This window comes from Brachyistius frenatus, unplaced genomic scaffold (assembly GCF_029030835.1).
Source record: "Brachyistius frenatus isolate BFR_SWC_R1_liver_20210118 unplaced genomic scaffold, ASM2903083v1 Contig_36, whole genome shotgun sequence".
NCBI classification, from domain to species: domain Eukaryota; kingdom Metazoa; phylum Chordata; class Actinopteri; family Embiotocidae; genus Brachyistius; species Brachyistius frenatus.
Genome location: NW_027210635.1, coordinates 3,078,148 through 3,091,899, shown reverse-complemented (window position 1 = coordinate 3,091,899; position 13,752 = coordinate 3,078,148). Strand labels below are relative to the sequence as shown.

The 13,752-nt window shown below is 39.8% G+C and overlaps 1 protein-coding gene across 1 annotated transcript; it reads left to right on the top strand.

Moving 5' to 3' along the window:
* Positions 1-3,923: 3,923 nt before the first annotated feature.
* Positions 3,924-13,717, top strand: csf2rb (colony stimulating factor 2 receptor subunit beta). The gene is given in 16 exon segments (XM_069701419.1): positions 3,924-4,144; positions 4,306-4,413; positions 5,707-5,824; positions 5,957-6,123; positions 6,217-6,371; positions 6,958-7,102; positions 7,310-7,442; positions 7,582-7,736; positions 9,532-9,548; positions 9,550-9,660; positions 9,826-10,009; positions 10,193-10,289; positions 10,403-10,469; positions 10,597-10,676; positions 10,923-11,082; positions 12,138-13,717. Coding segments are annotated over 16 exon segments (2,112 nt in total). The 5' UTR covers positions 3,924-4,119; the 3' UTR covers positions 12,528-13,717.
* Positions 13,718-13,752: the final 35 nt, after the last annotated feature.

Below are 13,752 nucleotides of genomic sequence, written 5' to 3'. Positions count from 1 at the left end.
TTGATTGTCAATGTCAGCAATACAGTGTGAACTTCTAAAACTAAATTACAATTACAGACCAAATCCACTGATAGTACAGTTCACTTATAGGTCTTTCTCACTTTTATCTCATTATCTTGTGCCCAACTGTTCTGGGGTCACACATTGACAATTTATGTAGTTTGCTTTATAAGATATAACCTTGTTTCTTATGAGCTTGCCCCCCCCCCCCGTTTGACCATAACCAACTTGTTCTTGGTAGTAGCTGATGTGTGGAGATCAGCAAGTTGATTGGTGAGTTCCTCATCATTTCTGAGAACCAGAGACAGTTTTTTTTTTTTTTTTTTTTTTTCCCCCTTCTTCTTCTTTGTGAAGTCTCTAGAGGAAGCAGCTGTTGTTGTCTACCCATGTTTTCTGGACCTACGCCACACCTCTTATAAAATGCAGACAGTCCTGCATCAACAGTTCGGAGTGGCTGATTCTCTCTTTGTGTATTGTAATAAAAAAGAAAAAAAAGAATGATAAGCTGTACAAAAATAAGAAAGGAGCTGTGGTCAATTCATTGTTCTAAGCCGCTTGTGCTTGTGGCATCAAACTGTGAGTTTTAAATCAATTGTGATTCGATAAATGATTTATTCATGACTAGAAAATGTGAATTGTGTTCATGAAAACACAATAAAGTGTGAGCAGCTGAAATGAGGAATTGGTCAAGTAGTGCCTTCACTCGTCATCAACTTTGCTCAGACTGAAGTGTTAATATAGACATTTGTCAGCAGGAAGTCAGAAAGCTATACAGAGAAAGAGAGAAAGGGTCAGCTGATCCTTTTCATAAAAAGCGCAAATAATGAAATTGGCCTGACATGAACAGACTTTTCAATCGAACTGAAAAACATATCTTATGATCATCTGTGTATCAGCGGTGCTTGTAGAAGACTGTTAATGCTTCAGTAAAAAATTATGTGAAAAGCTTGAGTGAGTCAGAGTTGAGTTTCTAATTTATGTTTCAGAAATTAGTATTGAAAGGAAAGTCAAACTTGCTTTCCCCTGCTCCATGTGCATTGCTGTGCTGTGCACCATCTGAGTGCAGCAGGAACAGCCTCTGAACATTTTGATTGCACCCTATAGGGAAAAGTATTTAATGGGACACAGCTATAAAATTGGAATGAAAAATTAAACTTAAAAAATTATACATTTGCTAAGGGTTATCCCACAAACCATGTGTGATCGTCTAAATCTAATCTAATCTGATTTAATCTAATCTAATCTCATTTAATCTTAACTAATATGATTTAATCTAATATAATCCAATATATTAGATTTTAAATTGCATGTAAAGTGACCCAAAACTGTACATTTCATTCATTACCAGAAAACTATGAAACTGTGCCCCCTCAAAAGAAGTGGGCGTACCACACACTCCAACACTGAATGATGACACTTTGAAGACATCTTAATTACACCCACCTGTGATTGGAGCAGCTCTCAGCAAGCCACTTCTGTTCGGTGTTTAAAGTCACATGTAGGAAAAAGTCAAGTATTATTAAAACAGTAAGCTGCAATTTGATCATCTGTAATGGCTTCAGAGGGTAAACAAATGGAATATCCTGAATATGATACAAACATGCTGAGTTCTCACCTGCTTGTGGTAGAGCCGCCTAAAGATATGGGTGATTAACTTATACTTGAGTGGGCCCTATCATGTAACATTTGTTAGTTGTAGGTTTTAACCAGTTTTCTTTGTTCACACTGTAACTTTTTAAGTTTTGTCTTTGTAATTGTCATTTTAAACCATCTATGCAACAGTTATTAGAACTGGATTCACAGGGGGAAAAAAAATGCTTTGCTGTGCTATGGCCTCATATACATGTGATGACTCTTTTAACTAGTGGTACCTCTCGAGTCATTTGACTTCTCAAATAAACTTTAACAAACCAATAACTATAGCCTTTTTGTAACCTTCAAATTCAAAGAGCTGATTCTGTGTTAAAATGGAAATGACACAAAGTGTCAGTGTGGACAGAAAGGGGGAACTGAACTTGTCACAGAGGAAACTCCCACATACTTCTCGACAATGTTCAGAAGGAGCTGGGTGACAAGAAGGAAGCGTTTGCGACAGACGGATGAAGGAAAAGAAGTCTTCATCATGTAAGGTATAGGTGAAGGTGAGCAAGTGGAAGATTTACTTCACATGTTTATGTGTTCATGGCTGATCAATACAAAAAGGTGTGAAAGTTTGCTTGTTAAAAATAGCTTTCAATTTGACACCTTGACTATATGCTGCTAATATATAAAAAGGTTCCGCTCTAATTTGACTTCATAATTCAGGTCTACAATTACTCTGAAAGTTGAAGTCAGCTGGGCTTGCTGTATGCTCTTCATTAGAGGTAGTGGTGAAATGTGTTAAGTGTGAATGGTGACATGACATCCTACTTGTTGGCGTAAATTGACTCAGAATATATGAATTTTCATCATCAGACAAGAATTTCATAACATGTTGAAATCTTCCATGACAATACACTCAGAAATGCTGCAATCTGGTAAATCAAAAATACATTGAGTCTTCAGTTATTTAATGAAATACTGGTGTTTTCTCTGACATTTGCCAAGACAGGCAAGTTTTCCATTTATATGCATTGTTTGGGGGATACATTAAAGCATCTTTGACTTGAACCTGGTAGATGTCAGCATCTGTATCAAACCTGCCTCTGTACACCACAGACACTAACATAATAGGCTGAGGAGGTTATTTAGTTTCAGGGTTTATGCTGGATTCCCACAATCACCTGATTATGGTTTCCCCATACTGATACTGTAAAGAGCAGAAGTCATGCCTGAATGACCCATAAAAATCCCCCTTTTTGATCACAAAGCACTTAAATGTCAGCTTCCCTTTGTTTGTCTCCTTATTCTTAACTGTGCTATTTTTTCATGTTGTTTCTCTTTTACTTAAATAGATTATAATGTGTAAAATTACATTATTTGCAGTGAGTTGTCAGATATTTACTTATTTATATATTATAAGCAGTGGTGGAAGAAGTATCCAGGTCCTTTACTTAAGTAAAAGTATTAAGACCATACTCTGAGAATACAACACTTCATATAAAAATCCTGAATTCAATACCTTATTCAATGAAAGTATATAGCTTAAGTATTATCAGCAAAATGTAGTTGAAAAAGTAAAAGTACTCATTGTGCATTAAAGGCTCCTTGTCAGTGTTTTACTATTGTATATGATGTTTTTTGAAGTAATAGTATTGCTGCATTACTGTGCATTTTAGTGCTGTAGTTATTTAATGTTGTAGTTAATTTTCTCCTGAGATTAAAATGGAACTACTTAAGTAATACCTAAAAATGCATACTTAAGTAGGCTACTATACTTGAGCAAATGTCCTTATTTACATTCCACTCCTGATTATAAAGAATAAATTAATTATATTAAAATATCATGTAAGATAATATGATTTTACTAGTGTGCTATCAGCTACTCGTACGTTTTTGTGACATGTGAAAAATTGTTGGTTAACAGACGCTGATAAAGAATTTAAATACAATTTTTGTGAATTTTAGGGTGAAACTTATTTTACATTCACACATTATACAGCTGTGTGGAATGTTAGTCTCTTGTGGATTCTTTGTTTGCTCAGAAAAATAAAGAAAAAAATGTGTCATACCTAATTATTTCTTAATAATTAATATTAGTTCTTTTTTTTTTAAAGATGACATTGGGTTTAGACAAAAGACTTAAATGTAAAATTGTTTTATGGCCAATTAAATTTTGGCATAAATAGATGAGTTTTTTGGCTTTTTTCGCACGAGGTCTGTTTGTGTTGTATCAACATCAACAGTCTCTCTAGTTATCAGCCCTTTGCTCCTCATTTGACAAATGCTTTGTTCCCTCATACATCGACAAAAAAATAAAAATCTGAATTCCTTTATTTACAAATGCCTACAATTTTAACTATATACGCATTTTCTGTATTTGATATTTCCTGTTGACGTGTGTATTCCCCAGTGTGTGTGTGTTATATTTTTATCTGTGCCTATCACATGTGAGAGAGAGAGAGATAAGGGGCAGTCGGATGTGTCGTGACATCCCACAACAAGCAGATACTCAAAGCAGAAGAGTGCTGTGGTGATGTCATGAGTCATTTCTTCATTATTTCTAGTAACTGAACTAATTCTCTCTTTCACTCTCAATCACTCGCACTCGCACACTTTTTCTGCATGTTTCCAACTTTACATCTCGTCTACAGACGTCTCGATGTTAAAACAGTTCAGGGAGTTTCCCCGAGACCTCTGAGAACTCTCCGCCGTTACTGTCCGCAGGAATGATGTCTCTCTTCTGGGTTCTACTGTGGTCAGTTCTCCCTGATCTGGCTCTCTTCTCTGGTCCAGATCGTTGTGCCATCTATGAGAGCAGTAGCTCACAAAGGGGTAAGTGTTTGCCTGGCAATTCAGGCCTCTTTTGGTATTAAATCCTTCAAACAACAGCTACATAAATGCATGTTTTTTCTAAATTAAATGAATGTTTCTGAAGGGATGACTACAGCAGCCATCGGTGAAATTAATTTACTCCGCTGTTAATTCTTTTGCTACTTTAAACTTCAACTCCACTACATTTATCTGACAGATGTACAAGAATTACAACTTACTTTTTATATTTTACAAATAATAATGTTTCATTCAAAACGTGTTAACAGCTTCTAAAATGTGATGAACTGTTTAGCAGAAAAAGGATTAGTTTTGTCGGAGATTTCTTTTTTTTAAAGAGTGGAAGTGTGAAAATATTTCATCCTGTTTTTACTGAAAATCAGCCAGCATCGTGTCTTAATATCTCCTGCTTCACGAAGCAGATCTATTTTCTCGAAAGATTTGAAACAAACTGATTTAAATAAATAACAACTTTAAGTATTTTGGTGCAGTTTTTAGGACAGAAATGGCTTCATAAGATTTAGGGTTTAAAAATTTGATTTCCCAAAACTACTACAGCAAGAATTCTGTTCACACATTAAGACATCAGCATTAATAATCCTACAATACACTCATGAAACACTGGAAAAGCATACTGCAATAAGTGTTGTGAACAGAGCAGCGTTAACCTTTATCAGCATTTCAGGTTATGTCACTTGATCGACATCACCACCTGGATTTCAAATGTTTTTGTGACATCATAAGTGATGTCTCTATGGACTCGAAACTGTGGTAAAAGCTTTGTCAAATTTTGTGGTGGTGTTGACAGTCTGGCCCTGTGAAATAAGTGCACGATGCACAACCCCGTGAACGTCAAAGAAAACCCAACAGGTTGAGCTCTTGACCTGACTTGCCTTCTTCAGTCTTGGACAGTGATGTTCTGCCACTTTTAAAGTGCAAATGCTGCTCAAAATGCTTCATTGTTGTACTCTATCTGAAAAATTTCAAGGGTTTCCGTCGTAGATTTCCCGAGTTTGAGACAAAATTTGATCTGTGCTCTCCGTTTATGCCCATGGTGAAATCACAAATACGTACCAAAGATCACAAAAAGGCGTGTAACACACATGCTGATGTTGATCAAGCGATGTAACTTGGAATACTTACAAAAGTAAGCTTCCCTCTGCTCCATGCACATCACTGTGCTGGGCGTCGTTCATGCACAACAGGACGAGTCGCAGCACAAGACAACAGCCATTAGGAGCAATTAGCAAAGTAAAACACCAATCACCTGAAAATACATTCTCCCTCTTTCCCCAGTGTCTCCATTGCTAAAATCCTTACAATGCCATAACGACTACGAGTCCCATGTCCACTGCAAGTGGAGGAAACACAGAAACACAACGCTGGAGCTGTGGTTCGAGACAGAAAACGACAGGTAAAAGCAGCAGAGCAGACAGGAGAGGAGCCGGGGCAAAAAAACAAACAAAAAAAAAAAAAGGATGTTTAGCAGGAAGTAAGGAGAATATGTCACTTCCGCCTAACAGCTCTGTGCTTCCTGTTCTTGCAGGAAGCTCTGCACACCTCACCCTGTAGCTGAGCACCGGATGGTCCACTGTAAATATAAAACCCGCACGTTTTCCATTGGCATCAAACACACCGTCTTCTTCCTCAAGAACGAGACACTGAGCCTCTGCTCGTCCGTCCCAAACAAGTCCCTGGATCTTTTTCAGCACTGTGAGTCAACTACCATCAACCACAACCTCTACTGTAAAATTCCTTTGCATGCAAATTAATAACACTTAATACTGTTGTTTTTGTGTTGCACAGTGAAAGCACGCCCGCCACTGAATCTGTCCACACATGATGCAGGTGATGGAGGACGAAGGCTCCGTTGGTCGAGCCCCTACCCGTCCTTCTCCTCCCTGAACAGAAACCTCACATATCAGCTCAGCTACAGAACACACAGGGAGGACAACTGGATCGTAAGCATTAATCATACAAACCCTACACCCCTTTTGTGTGCCTCATATTTATAACATTTCAGGTCAACTGTGTAGTAAAAATCAAAGGAAGCCATTAACAGACACTCTTCCTGAACACAGTAACTGATGTTTGAACACTCTGCTGCTTTATATTTAGTGATGATAATGAAACCATTTACTCATTTCCTATAAATAATATCTTAGATTATCTCTCACAGGAAAACCCACACAGGCCTCAAACCAACGCGACCTATTCTTACCCAAATTTATAGCTCAAGTCAAGACTGAAAACAGCCTGGCGATACACTCACAATCACAATGCTAACATGCCCGTTTATCCCGTGTGAAGTTTACCATGTTTTCCACAGCAATGACATGGCAAAGGTTTGGCTCAGAACAAATAAAGACACGGTGGAGTTTTAGCTGGCTGCAAACCCTGTATGATGTATAATAACCCCGTATGATGTATAATAAGAATAGTTAACTCTATAAATCACCACACAGTCAAATCAGAATCAAAAAGTGCACTGCTCTATATATTTTCTAAGTCAGGACTCACAGCATGTCGCCTTCACTCTCTCTGCAGACTCTGGATGTCGCAAACACTAGTTTGAAACTAGAGAGACGATTGTTGCTTCCAGGCCGCAGGTATGAAGGGAGGGTGAGGGCCCGGGCCAGTGTTGGCCAGTGGAGCGACTGGAGTCCTGTGGTGACCTGGCAGAATAAAGAAGGTAAATCAGAGAAGACAGTTCAGCTTCAAACAGCTTCAGCTCTGACATGAACATTCAGGTTTTTTTCCTTCCAATGGAGACTCTGCTCCTTATCACCTTTCCTCACATTTCTAATCATCCCCTTCTGTTCAGTTTTATGGGAGCCTGAGATAAGTCTGGGGCTTTGCAGCTGCTGTTAGTGCCTCTTTTTCTCTTCTCTGGCTCTAGACTTCGGGCAGGTCCCCGCTTTGCATTGTGTACTTGATGGAGAGAGGGAGGTGATGTGTAGCTGGGAGGTGAGCAGAGAGCTGGCCCACTTCTTTACCTACCAGCTGGCCTGTCGATACAACCAGACTGCGCCGTAAGTTGAGCGTGACGCTGACAGAAAATACATCCATCCGATTCTCTTTTTATTCATTCATTCATTCATTCATTCATTCATCAACCTGGTCAACCTGCCTTTCCTTTTCCTTTCCTCTTGCTTTAATCCCTGCCTTCAGGTCGGAGACATGCTGCGTGAACCCAACAGTCAGTTCCGACCTCTCTGAGACGGTGCTGACGTACAGCTGCTCACTGACTGTCACAGACCCTCAACGTCTGCTGCTGGACCTCCGACCAACACACAACGCCAAGACTTTTAAGGCCAACCTGCACAGTGAGTTAGACACAAGACGGAGGCCACAAAGAGGATGAGAGATGGTGGGCACGGGGTTGTCTCTCTGAGCAAAGTAGTGAATAAAGAGAGCGTGTCCTGCCAAATTAAAACCACGCAAAAGGGAGATAAAACTGCAGGGAGCTGTGCAGATGAACAGTGGGGAGCTAAACAAATGTGATGTGATGAAATAGCCCCACTGTGTGGTTTATTGGCACTATTGCATCCATGGTAATAGAAGATAAGATCAGATATAGCCAGCTCACATAATTGGGCTGTTTTTATTGTTATCTGAAGTTACATATTATTTTATACAACATCAAGAAACCTTTTTTTTCTATTTAAAATTTTGGCACCAACATCTGATTTTTGGACACTTTTTTGACCCATAGCGTCACCAGATAAATTCATTTTGAGGACAACTGTGGCTACAAACATACCAAATGAGGATACAGGCCAGAGAGAGATCAGGGTGTGGAGGACCAGGTGGACGCCAGGGGACAGAAAACGGAATAAACTAGAAGGGTACTTGGAGAAACGTAGACCTTCGACAAGGCTGATAGTCCAATTAGGTCTATACAAATATGCAACCACAACCACTATGCAGCATATTTCTGGATATATTTTCAAAACTATTAGAATGAAGTCAAAATATATTGATTGTAGGCTACCAGTTCTCCCCTATGAACAGTAAATGGTCCGCACTCATATGGCACCTTTTTACCCTAGTGGTCTACAAAGCACTTTACAGACTGGTAGTCACACACACACTCACACACACTCACACACACTCACACACACTCACAAAAGTGATTTGAATTGGCAACTATGTTGCAACTTGATTGAACCACCAACCTTACAGCTGCTGGGAAATCTATTCAACACGCTGAGCTGCCATCCGTGAATCGTCATATTTCTACAAAGGCTCGTGTTAACTGGGCAACCATCTACTGGATTTTTTTAAATTAAATTCAGTTTCACCTGTATGACGCCAAATCGCAGCACGTGTCACATCAGGGAACTTGAAATATTAAGATCAAGAAATTATGATATGATTGAGAGAAACCCAAAATTCTACAATTCCCACATGAGCAGCATTTGACAGCAGGGAGGAAAAACTCACTTTTAACAGGAAGAAATCTGCGACATAACCTGCCCCAGAGGTGGGCAGCCATCTGCCTCAACCAGTTACCTCTGGTGGGCCTCTGTTCAGGGCTATGATTCGTTCCCACTGATACTTAGCTGGCCTGCCTTCATGGGGATAGCAAACCGGGGCTACATTCGGTCGGCCTGGGCCGGCTGCTGGGGCCTGACTGGCTACAGCAGGTTGTGGGCTCCTCTACACGGTACACAGCCATGCTCCCATTTAAGGAGCCTAAACTAACTCCAGTTAATAATAAATACCATCGTCACTAAAAGAGGAAGAGGAAGAGGAAAAGTAAACACAATGAGCAGAAGAGAGAAGAAACTATTGCTAACGAAAACTAACAGAGTAAAGGCCTTCAATGATTTATGTTGTAATTTGGTGCTATGAAGGTAACTGAACTGTTGTCCAAATGCCCAGACAGTGTTAACAATGAGTCTGACTCACTCCTATGTTTGGTTTTTCCAACTAGGTGAATGGGATCCAGTTTATAGACAGAAAAAAGAAAACGGGAGTTGTTACAATCTGTACCTTCTCTGCTTTTCACCTGCTTCCACTGCACCCACACCAGTCTGCATAATTCATAGAGCACAGTATGGAATACATTTTCCCATCATTACTTATGCTACAACAAACTAATCTCCTGTTGCACAGTCCGGCCCCACCCGCCACCGGAAGGTAAAGACCAGGGAGAAAGACGGAAACTGGATCGTAGAATGGACTAAACCGGCTTCAAAACTCAGACTGTCTTATCAGGTCTGTTATTACTGGTTACACGATCAGGTAAGAAACTTTCAGTCACTCTTTCTTTGTCCTGTTTGGGTGTGTACTTATATTGCAACTCTTCATCGTAACTAAGTGATGTAATTTAAAAGTCAGATTCAATTTAAAAGTGTTTCGCAGTGTGGGTTGTATTATCTGACTGTTATCTATGTATTTCTTCACCAGGGATCTTCTGTGCTGCTGAACATTTCAGAGGCCTCCATGTCCGTGACCATCCTGGGAAAGTCCCTCCTCCCGCTCCAGTACTACCAGGTCATGGTCAGGTCACTGGTCGTCCCTGGAGAGGGTTCCTACTACGAAGGAATCCCCTCAGCATGGACTGATCCTGTGAACTGGACCACAAATGAAGGTATTGTAAAGTATCAGCATGCACACATACATGCATATATTCCACATTAATACACAGATACTGTGAATTATTTTCTGTTTTGTTTTTTTTTGTTTTTTTTACTGCAGGGGCCCAAAAATAGCATCATAATACAAAACACAAATAATCACCATCATCATTTATTCTGTTTTCGTCCCCTGACAGCCACCTGGCCCTTCAGCGCCCTGATCTATATCCTCATCAGTATGTTTGTGACCACAATCTTCCTCACTCTGTACTGCACCATCCCAGCTTGTCAAAGGTATTTTACTCATGTTTGTGTCTAAGTTCTGCTTATGTATAACTACAGACAAGTTAAGCTGAAAGATTTCAGGTTTTTACGTATGGATTTTCCATTAAAACTAAACTCTCTAGGAAGGTAATTCTGTGGGTGGAATCAGTCCCCTCTCCAGGCAAAAGCAAAATCCTGTCTGAGATCAAGGTGAGACTGGATAACTTTTTCCTACTTCTGCTATGTAAATCAATAACTTAATCTTCATATTAGTGTTTCACTGATTATTTTTTTGTGTTGTGTATTTCTATTTTGCACTATGTATTTGTTGATTCAGTCTGCCACCACCCAGACCTTCATGCAGAATGAGAAAATGTCCATTTGCAAAGTGCAACACCTGGATAGCACAACTACAAGGTAACGTTTTCCACTAGACACATTCAGACAGATAACAATTGAAAATTCTTCTCCCGTAGAGGGAAACACTTTTCAGCATGAGTGATACTCTATAGCTGCTGTATCTCCAACAACAGATACTGCAGTAATAATTCGGGATAGACTATTCAGCACTGAATGTCACCAATCGCCACATATACTGTAGCTCCTGAGAAGGGAAATGACGAGGTGATTCATGAATGAATTACTTATTTTCTGTCCCTGCAGCTCCTCAAGCACTTTTCTGTGGCCGACCAAGGACAATGAGAAGAGTGTGGATGAGGACGAGGGCTGCTGGAACTCTGATAACCTGCCCTCAACTGTTGAGAAGGTTGACAGCTCTGAAACATCGTTTATGAGCTTCAGCGGCCCATACATCCTCTGCCAGGTCAGCCACCCACAGACACCACGAGGGTCATTTGTCAGGTATCCAAGTGCTGAGAATCTCTCAGCCACTTGGTGCAAATCACAGAAGAAAAGCAAAGACTTTAAGCTCTAAATTTAACTGGATCTGAATGTTCAGTTGGAGTTTGCGTATTAATATCTGTATAAATACCATCCATTAGCTTATACACATAATGTAGCCCTGCAATTGCATCAGATTTCCTTTCATGACATTGTACCTTTTCTTCCAGAGAGTTAGATGGGAACATCTCACTCTAAGTAAGAAACAGGAGTGTAGAACTGACACATTGTGTTTTTTACATGGGGTTGTGTGTCAGACCATCAGGTTCAGTAAAAGGAAGTCACGGCTCCAGGCCAAGAAATAGTTCTCCATATCTACAATACAGACGTGGGAGATCTATCAATCTTCTCATCTGAGTCTTGGAAAGAAAGTAAACATGTACAATAAAACAGTGTTACTTAAGTATCAGAGAAATATACTGTACACTGTGTCACAGTTCATTCTCATCGTTTGGTTATGTCTCCCTGTCCTTTACGTTTTTAATGTTTGTTTCCTGTTTTATTTTGATAACTCACTTTCCAGTCTTTGTACCAGTGAATTCCTTGTATTTCCTCAGTTCTAGTGCATTGACCTGAGTCAGTTTTCTGGATCTTCATTTTGTCTGTCGTGCCTGGTACATTCGTTTTGTTTGCCTGGCTTTTGACCTCTTTGGGACTGAACTTGACACTGAGTTTCTGGAATGTCCCTCTGACGCTGCTGCCTGTATTTTGCCTGGTTCTGCCAGCAAAGGATTTTTCCTAAACTGTTTTGTTCTAATCGTGTATGAGTCCCTATTCTGACACCTTGACAGTGAAAAAATTGTCAAAACAAAAAGACAAATAATAGGGATGAACTGTGACACACTCTGCACATCAGCAATTCAGGAGGTAGTATAGAAGTTCATTAGCAAATTGCAATGCTTAAGATACCAAAAACTAATTTTAATTAGTCTGCAGACATAAAATTGGATACTGAACAGCATTGTTTCTGTCTGACAGCCATCAGATCCAACACCCAAGACAGTGGAGATCAAGAGTGAAGAGAAAGACCAAGAAAGCCCGTCAGATGTCTCTGTACCTCCCTTCCCCGTGACCTTTACTCTTTTCGGTGAAGGTTATGTGTGTCTACCCAGGCACAGCGTCTCCAGGTCCACCCAGGATCTCGTATCTCACAGCGACAATAACACAAGCACACATTCGCATGACAGTGCAGAGTTGGACCAACAGGGCCCCGAATCCATGCTGGGGTCCGGCTTCAGCGAGCCCACCACCTGGGACCAACCTCCGGAGTTCACCTCAGGACCTTTCAGCCCCTGGCCTCAAGGAGACACCATACAGGCCTCAGGTTACTGCCACCTCCCCACAGCCTTCATCACAACAGCAAAATAATCTGCAGCATCATCAGTTTTTTTTTCTCATAAACTTTCCATTTTATTCCAAGTTACATATTTGTTTTTACTGTTATCTGACCCACAATCAGATCCAATGTCTGACCATCGGAGGGCAATAAAGAGCCATGTCTATGAGGGCAGAGCAGTCATGTCTAAGGAATGCTGTGCATGATGGAATTCTTTCTTTGTGAACTTCCTCACACATGCTAGGTCGGGACAAATGACATGAATATGTAATGTTATCCAAATAGCAGTCACACACAGCAGCCTTTGTGAAGATTTTAAATTGTTACTTTTTTGTTGAGATCTGTCTGATCTGATTCTTCACTGACTTTTTTGAAATGCATCATAACATAATTTACTTTCTTGTGCAATTTTCCCACGTCAGTACAACACACCGGATGTGCATATCAAACCACAGCCTCTCAAGAAATGTGTTGAAACCTAGTCTTTTATGCATTACTTCCTCAAGCTACGTGTTTCTGTGACAGCTGAGGTAAGAAGATTACTGTAAACTGCACTTCTTGGAAAATGTGTGCAACTTTTCTGCAGGTCATGTGCAATATGCATGTTTGCACAAAGGTGTGTGAGTTAGGACCTTGTTGTCAATGTTGTAGCCTAGGTGTTGCAGAATGAATATTTAATCTACACCGTGACGTGCTGATACTGCTGAGTCAGGACCACTGCTGTCACTGACTGCAGGTTTTTTGTTAAAGACACCACAGACATTCGAAAATGAAATGACAAAGCACTGAGTAGATTTTAAAGCAATCTGAAACATCTTATTCAGGTACGTATTATGGGCATGTTTAATGCATCATTACTGAATAATCTGAAATAATGTGATATTTGCTGCACTTTTGTACTGAAACATGTACATACATACAAACATAATCTACACCCCTCAACTCTGTCCTAGGAGACTAGGACAGACACAGAGAACCTGACAAACACTGGGTTGATAAACTATAATCTATATATTGAAAGATTGTAATAACTTTGTAACAGTTTATTTATAACGGATTATTTTACCCATAAATCACTGCCATAACAACAATGCTGCATATTATGTTTTGCTTTCTGTCTGTCTTACCACTGTCAATATGTATATTGAAATTAATATAATGAATTAATTTACAACATGTTGTGAAAGAATTACTCAGATCCTTTACTTACATCTGATAAAAGGCAAGTACAACAATGTAAAAAAAATACTCCATTAC